Source organism: Exserohilum turcica, assembly GCF_000359705.1.
Source record: "Exserohilum turcica Et28A unplaced genomic scaffold SETTUscaffold_1, whole genome shotgun sequence".
NCBI classification, from domain to species: Eukaryota; Fungi; Ascomycota; class Dothideomycetes; order Pleosporales; family Pleosporaceae; genus Exserohilum; species Exserohilum turcicum.
In genome coordinates, this window is record NW_007359914.1 from 1,630,003 (window position 1) to 1,644,210 (window position 14,208).

The 14,208-nt window shown below is 55.4% G+C and overlaps 5 protein-coding genes across 5 annotated transcripts; all 5 read left to right on the forward strand.

Annotated features, from left to right (window-relative positions):
* Nucleotides 1-2,537: 2,537 nt before the first annotated feature.
* Nucleotides 2,538-3,410, forward strand: SETTUDRAFT_162290 (uncharacterized protein). Its single transcript, XM_008022571.1, has one exon. It carries the CDS (start codon nucleotides 2,761-2,763, stop codon nucleotides 3,022-3,024), a length of 264 nt encoding a protein of 87 aa, XP_008020762.1. The 5' UTR covers nucleotides 2,538-2,760; the 3' UTR covers nucleotides 3,025-3,410.
* An 11-nt stretch (nucleotides 3,411-3,421) lies between these two features.
* Nucleotides 3,422-5,157, forward strand: SETTUDRAFT_113529 (uncharacterized protein). Its single transcript, XM_008022572.1, has 3 exons — nucleotides 3,422-3,828; nucleotides 3,882-4,133; nucleotides 4,185-5,157. Exons 1-3 carry the CDS (start codon nucleotides 3,479-3,481, stop codon nucleotides 5,074-5,076), a joined length of 1,494 nt encoding a protein of 497 aa, XP_008020763.1. The 5' UTR covers nucleotides 3,422-3,478; the 3' UTR covers nucleotides 5,077-5,157.
* A 554-nt stretch (nucleotides 5,158-5,711) lies between these two features.
* SETTUDRAFT_162292 (uncharacterized protein) lies at nucleotides 5,712-7,067 on the forward strand. Its single transcript, XM_008022573.1, has 2 exons — nucleotides 5,712-6,113; nucleotides 6,172-7,067. Exons 1-2 carry the CDS (start codon nucleotides 5,847-5,849, stop codon nucleotides 6,865-6,867), a joined length of 963 nt encoding a protein of 320 aa, XP_008020764.1. The 5' UTR covers nucleotides 5,712-5,846; the 3' UTR covers nucleotides 6,868-7,067.
* Nucleotides 7,068-7,510: 443 nt separating this feature from the next.
* On the forward strand, nucleotides 7,511-9,801 carry SETTUDRAFT_113534 (uncharacterized protein). Its single transcript, XM_008022574.1, has 2 exons — nucleotides 7,511-7,563; nucleotides 7,619-9,801. The coding sequence occupies exons 1-2, from the start codon at nucleotides 7,517-7,519 to the stop codon at nucleotides 9,660-9,662; spliced, it is 2,091 nt and encodes a 696-aa protein (XP_008020765.1). The 5' UTR covers nucleotides 7,511-7,516; the 3' UTR covers nucleotides 9,663-9,801.
* Nucleotides 9,802-10,480: 679 nt separating this feature from the next.
* SETTUDRAFT_133370 (uncharacterized protein) lies at nucleotides 10,481-13,967 on the forward strand (the record flags this gene model as incomplete). Its single annotated transcript, XM_008022575.1, has 2 exons — nucleotides 10,481-11,393; nucleotides 11,445-13,967. 2 exons carry the CDS (start codon nucleotides 10,481-10,483, stop codon nucleotides 13,691-13,693), a joined length of 3,162 nt encoding a protein of 1,053 aa, XP_008020766.1. The 3' UTR covers nucleotides 13,694-13,967.
* Between the last annotated feature and the right edge of the window lie 241 nt (nucleotides 13,968-14,208).

A 14,208-nucleotide genomic window follows, 5' to 3' on the forward strand; every position in this document is an offset into this window, starting at 1 on the left:
CGACTAAAGGCTGTTCTAAGCTCGTCTGTACGAGTAACGAACCGCTCTGCCTAGCATTTGCCTAAAGGCTCGCCATCTCGTTCGCGTAGTAGTTTCTCCGCCATATCTGCTACTTCACATAGACGGGGGGCAAATCCTCGCGAGTCTAGGTTAAGAATATATCGTACGATAGTTTGCTCTTCAGACTTAGTTAGCTTCTGGCAATTTGGCTGTGTTGTAGGTCGAAAGGTGATTCCTTGAAGCCGCCGAGAGATCTGCTGATGATGGACGTTGTAGGCTGCTGCAGCGCGTCGAATGCTCTTAAACTGGCCTGTACGATAGGCCTGAACAGCTAGAGTAAGCCTACCTTCTTGCTGAGTTAATATCGCGTTCTGTTGTTGGGGCATTATTTTTCGTACGTGAAGTTCGTGATGCCAAGAAAAAGTGGCACACTCGGTGATGTGGCCCGCTCGGTGATGGAATACGTTATATATATATATATATATATTTTCAAAGTGATACCCAATTTCGATTCGCGTGAAAAAACAAAATTATGAAGTGCATTAGTATTGCTGATAGCTGTGAAGTTGAAGGATACTACCCCGCGATCTGAAGACATGGATGGCTTGCAGCATTGCTTGGTGTGCGGGGGAGCTGGCCGCTGTGTGGTTCGAAACGAAAATTGGAGATGTGAGCTTGAGGATGAGTATGCACGTGAAGATGGACAACGCGCAAGAGCTACACAGCGAAAGCGCATGTTCAACTTAAAATTGGAAGTATCACATATATGAGAAAGACTTTCTGGCTTTGCAGCTCGAGAGGTGTTGAAGACATTTGCCCATATTTCTTCAGGACACTTTTGCTGGGTGCGTTGGCGTGACCTCAGTCCGCCATGCGGAAGAATCTCTGTAACGGGAGCCTGTTAGTTTTAAATTTGATAGGCACTGTAAACTCCTGGCGCGCTTCCTCGAGGCTAAGGTAGAAGAGCTTATCAATCATACTAAGGTCGTGGGATACACATTTGTCATCCACAAAAAATGGCGGCGAACGCAGGTGTCAGAGGCTTAGCTCTATGTCACTGGGATACTGCAACCAAAATGGTACGATTTGTCTGCGCTCTACAGATACTGGGTATAGAATAGTATACATAGGCGCACAGGCCTAACGGCAGGAAGAGCATGAGTATAATGGGCTTGCTCTGTGCTTCTGTTTTATTTGAAGTTGCTTATAGGAAGTAATTATGAAGCTATCTAATAGATACTAAATGGTGCCCTTTTATATGTATACACGGCATAGCAACACGATTATGTGAGTTTCTAGTGCTGCTAGTTATGAAAGATTACTACTGCGGGCGTATTTCGCGCTCGTTTTTTTTATTTCTCAGTGCATGAAGTATGGTCTAGAATGGTGCATGGTGGGTAAGAAATACCCCCGACAGGGATAAATATCGCAGTTGAGCACAGAGGAAGAAGGAAAGGAGGACCGCAGATGAGAAGGGGAAGAAGAGTGTACGAAGGACACCAAGGGTTGTGGTTGTTATTGTTGCCGAGACCTGCTTATATACTCTTTGGTTTCACGCATGTCCAGGTATCTTGTATGATACTCTTATCTTCATAAACAATGTCGGCTCACTTACCTCTTCACCGCCACACATATGAAATTATATTTGAGCTATATTTATACCGACACATTCATGCTACGGACGCATACCCGGTCCATGGAAAACGCGAAACACACCCCCATCACACGCTCAGGTACCAATTCTCTTATCTTTTCTCTCTAGTTTTTTTTTCGCGCGCACGCGCAGACGTGGCTAATATGAGGCTGGTACCTTTTTCGGCGCCAGAGTCAATGCCCGAGTGGAGTAAGTCAGGTTGGACCGAGTCGTGTGCGGCTTTTCTCCTGGTAGGTACCGAGTTAAGTCCGGCGATGAAACGATAGACCATGGATTTATCTTTTCTCTGATGGGCAGAGCAGGATCGCTGGGTACGACGGGGATGTGAGATACGAGGGACATCGATATGCATGAGCACGTTTTCTTTGCAGTGCTGGCTGGGGAGGGGAGGGGTGGACCTCATGCAACTGGACAGGGCGAGTGATTGGCTTATCGATGGGGGCTTCGATGCCGTTTCGGTACTATCATTGCCCCGAGTGGCTTCGGAACAAATGTCGTGGGATGCGCTCGAGCGCCGTGGTCCGGGTTCCCAAGCAGGTTTGAAAGGGGGGTTGTGCTTGTACACCAAGGGCCAAACGAGTATAGGCTGAGGCTCAAGAAGCTTCCGTCCAGGCAACTGTGTCGTGCATGCAGGATGCCTGGCGGTTTCGGCGGCACGACGGGACTTGTTGAGGCGGATTGTAGAGGCTGGGATTGGTCGTGGGGATGCACGGGGGTGGGATTGTGATGAAGTACATGTGGCTGGGAGAGGACTAGCGCGCTCACTAGCCACCGTCAGCCACAGCTAAATGGCCGAGCGAGGGCAAGCCTTCGCCATAAAGCTTGGCCTAAGGCCGCATCTCCACATGGGGCTCCACCGCTACTCAATTGCTTCACCGACCACGTTGCTGCTGCGCCTTCGTTTGCTCGACTCGAAGGCTGTTTCGTCCGCTGGACTGTTGAATCATGCCCACCTCCCGGCCGCTGCCGCTGCCGCGGCGCCGAGGTACACGTCATAGAGCAATTTCTATAGGATCCCTCGGGCCAGAAAGCTCATTCACTCCAGGCTAGGTTCAACGCCTCCGCGCTACACACTCGTTGTGGCCTGTCGTCCGTTCACTGCCCAGATGGCACCAACACCAGGCACTAGGAACGAGGAACCAGGCCCATGCAGGCTGACGCGGCCGGTGGATCCGGTAGCATCGCTTTCTACGTTACATTCCAATTCACGCGGCCGCGGCCATGCTCCACCGTCCTTCGAGAACCGTATTGCAAACGACATTCAACCGCAGCCGCCGACTCTGAGGCTCCGACTGCCTCTTCCAACATGTCATGACGCAAAAATGGAGGACATGACGATATCGAGCATCCCTGCTCGTGGCGGGAAATGATCCTCAACAAGCACAAGCATCGCGACAAGCATTTTTCCAAGCATCGCAAAGTGGAGTCGGCATCGGATCAAAGCAAATCAAGCTCTCGGATACGGGGGGGCTGGTCACGTACTACTACTCCGCAGCGGCTTTTCACCGGCTACCCGCAGCCGTAGTGGCCAAATTTACCCCAGATCAGCCACATGTGGCTGTTTCCCCTTATCCAAACATCGGAACGATGCCCGAACGCCGCATGCACATGCACCGTGGTTGCTAGCGGGGCGGTGATTGCTGGAAATAATTGGCTGTGTTAAGGACGATCTCCTTAGCTATGATGCCGTGCCGATATTGCACATCCTGGTGCATTTGACTCGGAGAGCTAGAAGATGGACAGCAGCAAAAGTATAAAGAGGCGTGTGCTTGCCATCGGTAGCTCTGCAGTCGTAGCTCCAGCGGTACGAGACCATTGTCCAATATGCGATACTCCTCAGCAGCAACACTCCTCTGCTCCCTAGCAGCACCGGCCTATGGGCTGCCTGCGCCTCAATCCGGATCAGTCCCAGGTCCCGTGGATCCCGTCCAGGTCGCCAATGCACCGTTGCCTTCGGACGCCTCGGGCTCCCTTCGGGGGTCGGAGGACTTGCTTGGCTACAAAGCGTCCAATCCCGTCGATATGAAGACTACGGTCATTCCTCCGTCTGAGTTTGAGCTTGCGCCGGGCCAGTCTGAAGACGCAGACCTGGGGCTCTACATCAATCTGGACAATGTCAAGAACCCGCAGCCAATTAGAGGAGGTACGACGGGTCCTACAGAGCCCGGTCCACGGTAGGTTGCCAGTCGATGTTTGGTATGAGAGCGTGGCTGACAGAATGAAACAGGACAGAGGCATATGATCGCCTGAACAGCGATCTGTTCATTCCTCCTGCAACCGACAAGGGCGATGTCAGCAATGCAAAGTGGCCATTTGGCTTGAGCCACAACCGCCATGGTCTCGCGGGAGCAGGCTGGGCCCGATCGCAAAATGTCGACCAGCTGCCGATTGCCACGGCCATGGCTGGTGTCAATATGCGACTCAGTCCTAATGCTTACCGCGAGTTGCACTGGCATAAGCAGGGTGAATGGGCCTACATGTGAGTTACTTGCTGATCAACATTCAACGACTGGGCTGACATGGCTCCAAGGCTCAACGGTAGCGTCCGTGTTGCTTCGATGAACGAAGCCGGTCAAACTTTTATCGACGACGTGCAGGAAGGCGATGTTTGGTTCTTTCCCCCGGGCATCCCGCATTCGATCCAGGCCTTCGACAATGGCTGCGAATTCCTTCTCATCTTTAGCGACGGCACCTTCAACGAGGACAACACCTTCCTGCTCTCTGAACTCATGCTCCGCAACCCAAAGTCAGTCGTGGCCAAGAACTTCCGCACATCTGTCAAGACACTAGAGAAGCTTCCACAGGACCAGCTGTGGATCTTCCCCGGTACACCTGCGCCCAAGGATATCAGCGAGCAAAACGTCACCGGGCCTGCAGGCGTAATGCCCAAGGAAAGTGCCTACACGTACCACTGGAGCCAGCAGCAACCGGTCAGAGTTCCAGGCGGAACTATCAAGATCCTTGACCCTGTCACTTTCCCCGTTGCTGACGGCTTCTCGGCCGCCCTCATCACGGTCGAGCCTGGTGCGATGCGCGAAATGCACTGGCACACGACTTCGGACGAATGGACCTACTTCATTAGCGGCAGGGCACGCCTGACTGTGTACGAGGCACCGGGATCGTCTCGAACATTTGACTTTTCTGCAGGTGATGTGGGTTACGTGCCCATGCCCAACGCGCACTATCTGGAGAACGTCGGAAACGAGACGGTTGTGTACCTTGAGGTGTTGCGAGCATCTCAGTACAGCGACATTAGTGTCAACCAGTGGCTGGGAATCACACCAAAGCAGATTGTCAAGGACCATCTCAAGGTGGACGACGACTTTTTCAACGGACTGTCCAAGGAGAAGAGCTTTGTGATCCAGGGAAACCCGGACCTGACGACGACGGACTTTACGCCAGGAGAACACGGGGGAGCTTGATGGGGTGATGCACGTGCAATATAGCCGCTTGTGGCAGCTAGAAGGATTTGTTGGGTTTAGGTGTATCTAGGCATAATAGACCAAGTGACTTTGAGCTGAGCAAGGCATGAGCCAAGCAACGGGCAGATGAGGCTTTGTAACTGCTGGTGCAGCAGTAGACAGAGGCTGACACTCGGGAGCCCGAAGCGGAAAAGGATTAGCTAATCAGGTTTGGCCCAAGCAACGTCTGCAGCGGTGAAGGGCCCGGCCAATGCGGGCAAAGCGGATACCTCCGCGGCCGCCCGCTTTTGCTTTCACTTTCGCTTTCACCAGCCATGCAGGCAAGGATGCAGCTCACCTGGCCGAGATGCATGCTGCCCACGGAACCGTGTGGCCCAAAAGAGCGCCAGAGGCGGGCTGAAACATGCCATGTGTTTCAGTCGATGCATGGCTTGGTGCTGGCAAGTGTTGGTGGGGCAGGCAAGCAGCTTTGCCCCTCACTTGGACCGCAGACTGTCCTCCTTGCTGAAAGCTCGAGCAACGGAGCCGGCTGCTGAGTATCCAATGTAAGTATGCCACCACGTCGCTTCTGCCTTTTGTCTGGTCGCCTCTAATCCGCTTCCCCCATTCTCTCTCTCTCCCCCTTTCAAGCAACCAACGAGTCCTCGCTGCGAGTTGGACTGTCGTGAGCTTATCCACCAGTAGTCGTTCAGCCCACACCACGAGCACTTCAACACCACTACGTACCCACTCCCACTCCCACTACTTACCACACCACAAAAGACGTCATCATGGTCGATCGTGCGAACCGCCCCTCTGCGCTCAATGCCCCTGCGGCCTCTGAGCCTGGCCCCCAGGTCGACATTGTTGGAGAGGGCGGCAGCCAGAAGGTGGTTGCGAGGCTGCCGTCGGGCGAGAGCATCGAGGTGCTGCTCTATGGCGCGACCGTCACGAGCTGGAAGAGCAATGGCGGGCAGACAGAGAACCTGTGGCTGAGCGACGCCGCCGACGTGACGGGCAAAAAGGCAGTGAGGGGCGGTATTCCCGTCGTGTTCCCGGTATGCATCACCAAGTTAACGGACTGCGAGAAACAGCCTTGCTAACAGCTGTCGTCAGGTATTCGGCCCGCCGCCCAAGGAAGGCCACCCCACGTCGACGCTGCCCCAGCACGGTTTCGCCCGCGTGTCGCGGTGGGAGTTCATGGGCAAGTCGACGGCCGAGGATGCGCTCGACTCCAACTCGGTCAAGCTCGACTTTGGCCTGGACCGCCAGGCGCTCAGCGACGAGTCGCGCAAGGCGTGGCCGCTCGACTTTGGCCTCGTGTACAGCGTCACACTGAGCAAGGACAGCCTGCAGGCGGTGCTGACGGTGCGCAACGAGGGCGAGGAGAGCTTCGAGTTCCAGTTCCTGCTGCACACGTACTTCAAGATCCAGGACGTGACCAAGATTGCCATTACGGGGCTGTCGGGCACCGAGTACATTGACAAGGTGCTCAACGCGTCGACGCACACGCAGAGCGACAACCAGCTCAAGATTACGGGCGAGACGGACCGCGTGTACAAGGACATCAAGCAGGACACGACATCAATTGTTGAGGACGGCAAGCCCCGCTTCGACGTGATCCGCGACAACGTCAAGGACACGGTCACGTGGAACCCGTGGATCGAAAAGGCAAAGGCCATGGCCGACTTTGCGCCCGACGACGGCTACAAGCACATGGTGTGCGTCGAGGTGGGCGCGGTCGACGGGTGGCAGAAGCTGGAGAAGGGCGAGGTGTGGGAGGGCGGCATGCTGGTCAAGAGCCATCTGTAGAGGCGTCGTGGGTTGGCCTGGGCCAGGCCTGGGTCAGGGTGCCTACGTGTGTATGTACGTAGATAAGTAGAGGGCGGTCAAGCTACCTCTATTGGTCGTCCAACAAGACTGCAGCTGTGCAGTGAAGAAGAACAAAACAACAACGACAGCAACAGCAACAGCAACAGCAACAACAACAAGACGGCCAAATATCCCAAGCAGCATCTCAAGGCGCCCAATCAAGTGACATGTGCAGTTGCGGCCGCTGGTGGCAAAGACAGCGATCCCACGCCCAAGACCCGAGGCCCGCTGGGAGAGCCCTGGTCGTTCCCACTTGTTCCCCACCGAGTCCCGGACGCTGTTAAACAACACACCATGTCATGACAACAACCAGCGCAATTGGCGTCAACCCGGTCATGTTAAGCCTGCGCCCCGATCGCGAAGCACTTGGCCATCCGCCCTGCGACCGCCCGTGGCCCGCCTTCTGACCCAGCAGCCCTTCCGCAGTTTCCCCGCATGTGAATTAGGTGGTGCGACCACGGCACCGTAGCATTTTCCCGTCAGATCAATTACATCCGCTGGCCAGTTACTTGCTGCGACTGGCTTCGGCGAGACGTGCCTGGGCTGGCCTGCCACAACATTGCGCGCTCTGGTGTGCGCTGTACAAAGCATGTCGCTCATACCCTACGCCCCGGCCGAGTCGCGCGAGATTGTCCTGTAAGTAATATAGCGACGCCGTGTACACAAACACAAGCTAACACGCGGGTGACAGGCGCCACGGCTCGGCAGTCGTCGTCTACGACCAGCACTCCAAGCAGCTCTCACTCCGCGACGCCTCGCACATCACGGCCCTGGGCTCCACGTCATGTCCCTACTGCCACCGGCCCTACCGCGAGCCCTCGCCCCACGACAGCGACAACAGCGACGACCACGAGCACAACAATGCATCGGGCGTCCCTACAGAAAATGGCTTCGTCAACCCGGCCTACTTCCAGATGCTGCGCCGGAGCCAGCCAACATCGGAACAGGGTTCGCGCCCGCCGTCGCCGCATAAACAACTAGCACCTGCGCCCATGCGCATGAACGATTTCCATGCGCCTGAGGGTTCCGAGTTCCTGGGGAGCACGCCAGCGCCGCCGCCGGCGGGGAAGAGCCAGGGCATATCGGCGCGGGCGTTTAGTCCAAACTACTTCAAGGACTTTTTCGTAGAGGAGCGCGAGTTGGGCCGCGGAGGCAAGGGCGTGGTCTTGCTGGTGCAGCATATTCTCGACGGAGTCCAGCTCGGCAAGTTTGCATGCAAGCGCGTGCCCGTGGGCGACGACCACGAGTGGCTGGAGAAAGTGCTGGTCGAAGTGCAGCTCCTGCAGACGCTGTCGCATCAGAATCTGGTATCGTACCGCCATGTCTGGCTCGAGGACTACCAGATATCCAGTTTTGGACCGAGCGTCCCGTGCGCCTTCATTCTGCAGCAGTACTGTAACGGCGGAGATCTCCACAGCTATATTCTGGACTCGGTCAAAAAGTCCGTCACCAAGGAGCAGATGAAGGAGCGGCTCAGGAGGAGATCCAAGGGCCAGCTCGAGGATCCCGAGAACATGCATGGCCCGCGCAAGATGCCCTTTGAAGAGATTATTTCCTTCTTCAAGGATATCACGTCTGGACTCAGCCACCTCCATGCCAACGGATACATCCATCGAGACCTCAAGCCGAGCAACTGCCTGCTGCACCACACAGGGCACAAAGTCCGGGTGCTGGTCAGCGATTTTGGAGAAGTACAGTCGACGAATATGACGAGAAACTCGACGGGCGCCACCGGAACCATTTCCTACTGTGCGCCTGAGGTGCTGCGTCAGGAGCGGCCAGGCGGTGCGTTTGGCAACTTCACGACCAAATCGGACATTTTCTCGCTCGGCATGATTGTGTACTTTATGTGCTTTGCGCGGCTACCGTATCGTAATGCAGACGGTATAGACGAGGATAACGAGGACCTGGATCAGCTGAGAGCCGAGATCTCGACGTGGGCGGGCATAGACGCCGAACAGCGCGTTCGCTCCGACTTGCCTGAGAAGCTGTACCGGTCGCTCCGACGTCTTCTTGCGCTCGATCCTGACGAGCGCCCCGGCGCCGAAGAGATTCTACATGTCCTCAAGTCATCACTGGTGTTTGACGAGTACAATACATATCCAAGCCCGTCTGGACTCGACGAGTTCAGCCCTCGCATATCGCGTGCTGATACACCCAGCCCGTCGCCTACGCAAACAAGCAAAAAGCGGACTTCAGCCAACTATGCTCGTCCTGGGCCGTCGAACCTCAGTGCCACTGTCAAGGACCGGTCACCCAGTCCACCCGACGTGCCGCCGATGAGGAGAGAGTCGTCCGGAGACGGAGCTGTCATACTGCGAAGGAAGCTGGACCTCCCACCTCCGTCTGCGGACGGGAGGACGACATCGCCGCAGCGACTCATGCTGCCCCCTCCCCCACCACTCAACACCATCTCAAGGCTCTACCGACTATCTCGCAACCCGGCCGCACTCGGCCTCACAAAAGTGGCTTTGTTCTGCGCAAAGGCGTTTAGTCTGCTTTCCCCGTGCCAGCCCTTTGCGTCTGATGCGCGTATCCTGTACCCGTTGCTGTGTCTCGCATCTATTGATTTCCTGCATGTCAGCTGGGTGGGCAGGCTCATGGGAAGGGATTTCAGCCTGGGCGCAATGGGTGTCTCGCTAGTGCTTTTGCTGCTGCATGTCGTAGTGCTCGGGGTCACGCTCAAGTGGGACAGACTGTGTGAAAGGAGGGCCATGGTATGGGATGGCATCTGAGGGCATGCGCACGTGTGCAGTGCATGGAAGTGGGATGGATTGACTTCGAGATACCTTTGCATTATTACTGTTTTCCAGCGCCGCCGCCGTGGACACACGGGCGGCAGCAAAACCACCATGCCTAGAACGAATACAGACGACTTCACTCCACACGCGCTGTTTTGTTGGTGCATCACGTGCTCGCGCGGGCGGGATGACGAGGCTGGAGGGGATTGTTTGTGCTTTGTGGTTGTGGGTGGGCCCGGATGCGTTAGCGTTGTTTTGGTAAACACGCCCTCCCGCCTCAACTCTCGACGCTGCATTGCACCTTCCACCCCAACGCGCCCCAGTCCCCAAAGTCGTCTTTTTGCTCTTGGGCTTGGGATCCTTTCGAATGCATTAGTTTAGCTTCAGTAGTCTTTACGGAGCATCTCTTTGTCCCTACATTCGTGTTTACGACGCGCCAGAGGCCATCATCTCCCACCACGCTGCCGCAGCAGCCTCACACATTCGACATGCAGTCTTCCCCTCCCGCCAGCGATGGGAAAGCGCGTGCGATCCGCGAGCTTTCACGCAGTCTCAGCCACAGCCCCAGGAACATTGATCCGCCGTCGCCGCGACAGAGCGACTCGAATCCCACGCAGCGTTCAGGCTTCGGGGGCACCCACTCGTCGTCTCAATTCTGGAACGACCCTGACATTCACCATTCTACACAGCACAACATTGCAGACGACACAAACACAAACACACTCCCCCAATATCCCCGCATTCGCTCCACTGCGAAGAAGCTGAACACGTGGGCCCCCTTCCGCTCCGAGCAGATCCAGCCCGACACGTCCATGATCAACAAGGAGTTTCTCGACTTTGACCACAGCATTTCCGACGAGGAAAGCATGGCCGTCGAGCAGGCGCGTGGCGGTAACCGTAGCAACCGCGGTACGCCCAGCAGAATCAGCTCCAAGTTCGACAGCCTCTACGACGTGACCCCGCCCACCAACCGGTCGCGTAAATCTCATCTCGCAGACACGGGCAGTCTTCGGCGTGACGCGGCTATCCGACGCGCCTCTCGCAACGACCTCGACGCTGCATCGCCCCGCCCCTCCAGCAAGCGCAATTCCCCGGCCCTCGCCAAGGAGGACCGCAAGCGCAACACTCTTGCGCAGCTGCATGCAAAGCTGTCTGAAGACGAGTCGTCATTCATGGACCAGCGACCCCCAACCGTCACAATTGACTCGACCAAGAACTCGCGCTGGAGCAACCGCAGCCGGCAGGCGTCGCTCCAGATTGACGGCAACGTCGATACTGTGCACAGCAAAGGAACGCCGCGCTCCAAGCAAAGCGCAGCCCAGAACGCGACTGCTCAGTCCTTTATTCTTCCTGATCTTCCTAACCTCACCGAGCTGGTCTCTGGTGTATTTGACGACGGCACGCCAGTTTTCTCCAAGACGACTACATCGCGATCACGCTTTTCTGCGCCACCGAATGGTGGTCGCCGCCCGACATACGTTCCAGTAGAGGGCGTCCCGATTCCGGACGAGGAAAAGGCCATCTTTTCTGCGCTCCAGCAATTGCAGGAGAAGGTTGCAGAGATGGAGCACGAGCGTGCGGAACAAGAGAAGAAGATTGAAGAGCAGGATCTCGAGCTGATTGAGCTGCGGGCCGCGGCACAAGCACAGGAAAAGTTCCGTAGAAGCGACAGTGCCCAGGATTCTGATACTAGTGCGAAGAACAGCTGGAAGATTGAGAAGACGCGTAAGTTTTTGCGAAATCCGAGATTTGAATTCATACTGATTAATTTCTTAGGACTTGATGCCACAGTGCAAACTCTCCGAACAAGAATTGACCGCGCCGACCGAAAAGTGGCTGTCCTGGAAATCGAGAAGAAGCGATTGAACACGGAGAAGGAGAGCATGGCTAACCAACTTGGAATCGCTTTCCAGACGTGTGAAGAGCTCAAGGACGAGAAGAGGGTTCTGAGCAATGAAAACGAGGAGCTTCGCAAGGAAGTGGAGATACTTCGTGCAGAGAATGAAGCCCTGCGGGACCGCCTCGACCAGGACCAGTCGCAGCACCTGGAGGAGACCACACAGCTACGACGACAGTTTGACCAGGCTGCCAATGCAACCGAAAAGGAGAATGCCAACCTGCACGCCGAACTAGCTCGTGTGCGCGCCGAGCATGACGAGAACACACAGCAACTTTCTCGCAGAGATGCAGAATTGCGACGAGTACGTCAAGAGCAAGCCGAGTACGCCAGTCTCAAGGCAGACCACGAGTCGCTGAGGTCTCAGCTTGCCGAACTCAAGGCCAGGCGGGAAGAAGATGCCCAGCGCTGGGCTCGCTTGGAGGCTTCTTTGCGCAGCAAGGTTGATCGACGTGATGAGACTATCCGACACTTCCAGGACACCACCCAGGAGCAGACAAACGAGGCCATCCGCCTGGACAACGAGAATCTCCGCAATGAGCTGCTCGAGCTTCAGGCACAGCAAGACGAGGAGTACGAGCAGTGGGCAAGGAAAGAGGCGGAGCTGCAACGGAAGATTCAGCTCCGTGAGAAGGCTCTCCGAAAGAGCCGAGACGACTTCGATGACGCTACTACATCAAGGAGTGCAAGCCGACCTCGTGCCTTTGAAGAGCCTCTACAACGGAGACCCAGCTATCGCCGCGAAGATACACGCACGCGTATCAAGAACCGTGTCCAGCAGGAAGTGCGGAACAGCAAATTTGAATCTCAAGAGAGCCCACGAAAGTCTTTTACCAACCACTCGAGGTTCTCCACTCGAAGTGCATCTGCGCCTGTTTCTACCGAGAAGCATGCGCGCGTAGAAAGCGAGGTTGAGTCAACAACTGACTTGTCTCTCGCACCTCGTTCGACGCTGCGTATCTCGCGAAACACGGTGTCTGCCAGGCAGACGACTATCCAGCCTCCTGACCTGGATCTGACTGAACTGAGCTACATCGACAAGGATCAAATTGCCCAGATTCGACGCCTCCTGGAGGAAGACCGAGTGGCCGGCCGTGAACGGGCTTCGTCTGCTCCAGCAGAAGAGGTGCCTCGCGAGGATACCGTTCGATCTCAGCGTCAGACGCGCGAAGATACCATTCGATCAGTCGCTTCGGCTAAGAGCGAACGCCGCCCTTCACTTGTACGCAAGTCATCGCTCAAGGACACTACGCAACGCACCAACGGCACGCAATTCGAGGAAGACACTGGCAACTTGTCTAACGCGGACGTGGACGCCGAGGCTACACAGACGAAGCAGTCTATCGACGCTTCAATGGCGAGCAACACGAGCCGAAGACGCCGCAGCGCTCCTACTGAGATGACATCGGCGTTCATTGTTCCTGATATTAAGCTCAGCACGTCTAAGAAGGCCAATGCGGCTAACATTCAGAGGGCACTTCCCAAGGAGCATGACAACAACAACTGCACTTTCTGTCGCCGTGAAGGTTACACCACTACCACTGAGGCTCTCCGTGTACCCAGGCTTGTACCAGCATCTGTACGCACCGCAGACGACGTGGACGCGACTCTTCGTCCTGCACAATCACCCAAGGAGGCACTCGCACTTGTAGTCAAGGGACTCAATGACGAACGCATCCACTTGCACGCCGAACTAGCCATTCAGCGCGCCCTTCTCGAACAGCACGACCCCAGTCTAGGCAACCGCAAGCGTGTTGCACTCAACGAATCTATCCAGGATCTTCTCCGCCGTATCGATTTCCTCGACAAGCAAGTCTACCGCCTCTTCGATGTCCTCGAGGGCCAGCAGGCTGATGACCTGACGGAGCAAGATGTCGAGGAGCTGACTGGTCAGATCCGAGTTGAGGAAGAGAAGACGGGACACAGTGAGAAGAAGGCGAAGAAGGTTACTATCCGCAGCTTTGTCGATGAAGACGACAGCGTTGAGATTGGCAGAGGCGGTATCAACAAGAACGATGGTGCCGATGAGGAAGAGGACAATACGCAAGAGTTGCCATGGGAAGGTTTTGAAGATGAAGAAGATTCAGGTCCTGAGGGAGATCACAGTTACTCTGCTATGGTGTTTTAGTAACCCTGTCTCCTATTTTTCTCATTGGATTCAATGGTCTAGGGTTTTTCTTTCCCTTTTTTCTTCTTCTTCAGAATAGGGTTGATGAGGCGTGATTTGGGATTTACATTGTTATTTGCATAGGAAGGGTTCCACATCAAACTGGCTGGGGTTGGATTGGAATGGATTATCTCCAAGGAGTTATTGATGTTTTTACTTGAGCTCTCTTATGTTGAGCGGATATTGTTTCCTCTTTTTCTTTCTTTTTGCATCTTTTTTCCTTGCTGCAGTTTCTCCCCGGCACATTGGGCTTTGCTCTCTCCCTCTCTCAACCTTTCTATCTCCATCTCTCTTGTTTCTAGTCCTTTTCTTCCTCTTCTTCCTCCTTTTTCCCTGACTCTCATTTTCTTCCTTTCTTTCACTTTCTCTTCTCCTTCTTCCACTCCTACCTCTCTACCTCGAGGCCTCGTCTTTCCCTTCTCTCTAAGCTACTTTGACTCACTTCGCAATGAACACTTCACGTTGCTGAGGTTCGA

Excerpts from the sequence above, each read along its gene's own strand:
- SETTUDRAFT_162290 (XM_008022571.1), top strand. The coding sequence starts at position 2,761 with ATGGCACCAACACCAGGCACTAGGAACGAGGAACCAGGCCCATGCAGG.
- SETTUDRAFT_113529 (XM_008022572.1), top strand. The coding sequence starts at position 3,479 with ATGCGATACTCCTCAGCAGCAACACTCCTCTGCTCCCTAGCAGCACCG. Across the intron at positions 3,829-3,881 it reads CCTACAGAGCCCGGTCCACG|GACAGAGGCATATGATCGCC; the intron begins GTAGGTTGCCAG and ends AGAATGAAACAG. Across the intron at positions 4,134-4,184 it reads CAGGGTGAATGGGCCTACAT|GCTCAACGGTAGCGTCCGTG; the intron begins GTGAGTTACTTG and ends CATGGCTCCAAG.
- SETTUDRAFT_162292 (XM_008022573.1), top strand. The coding sequence starts at position 5,847 with ATGGTCGATCGTGCGAACCGCCCCTCTGCGCTCAATGCCCCTGCGGCC. Across the intron at positions 6,114-6,171 it reads GTATTCCCGTCGTGTTCCCG|GTATTCGGCCCGCCGCCCAA; the intron begins GTATGCATCACC and ends AGCTGTCGTCAG.
- SETTUDRAFT_113534 (XM_008022574.1), top strand. The coding sequence starts at position 7,517 with ATGTCGCTCATACCCTACGCCCCGGCCGAGTCGCGCGAGATTGTCCT. Across the intron at positions 7,564-7,618 it reads GAGTCGCGCGAGATTGTCCT|GCGCCACGGCTCGGCAGTCG; the intron begins GTAAGTAATATA and ends CGCGGGTGACAG.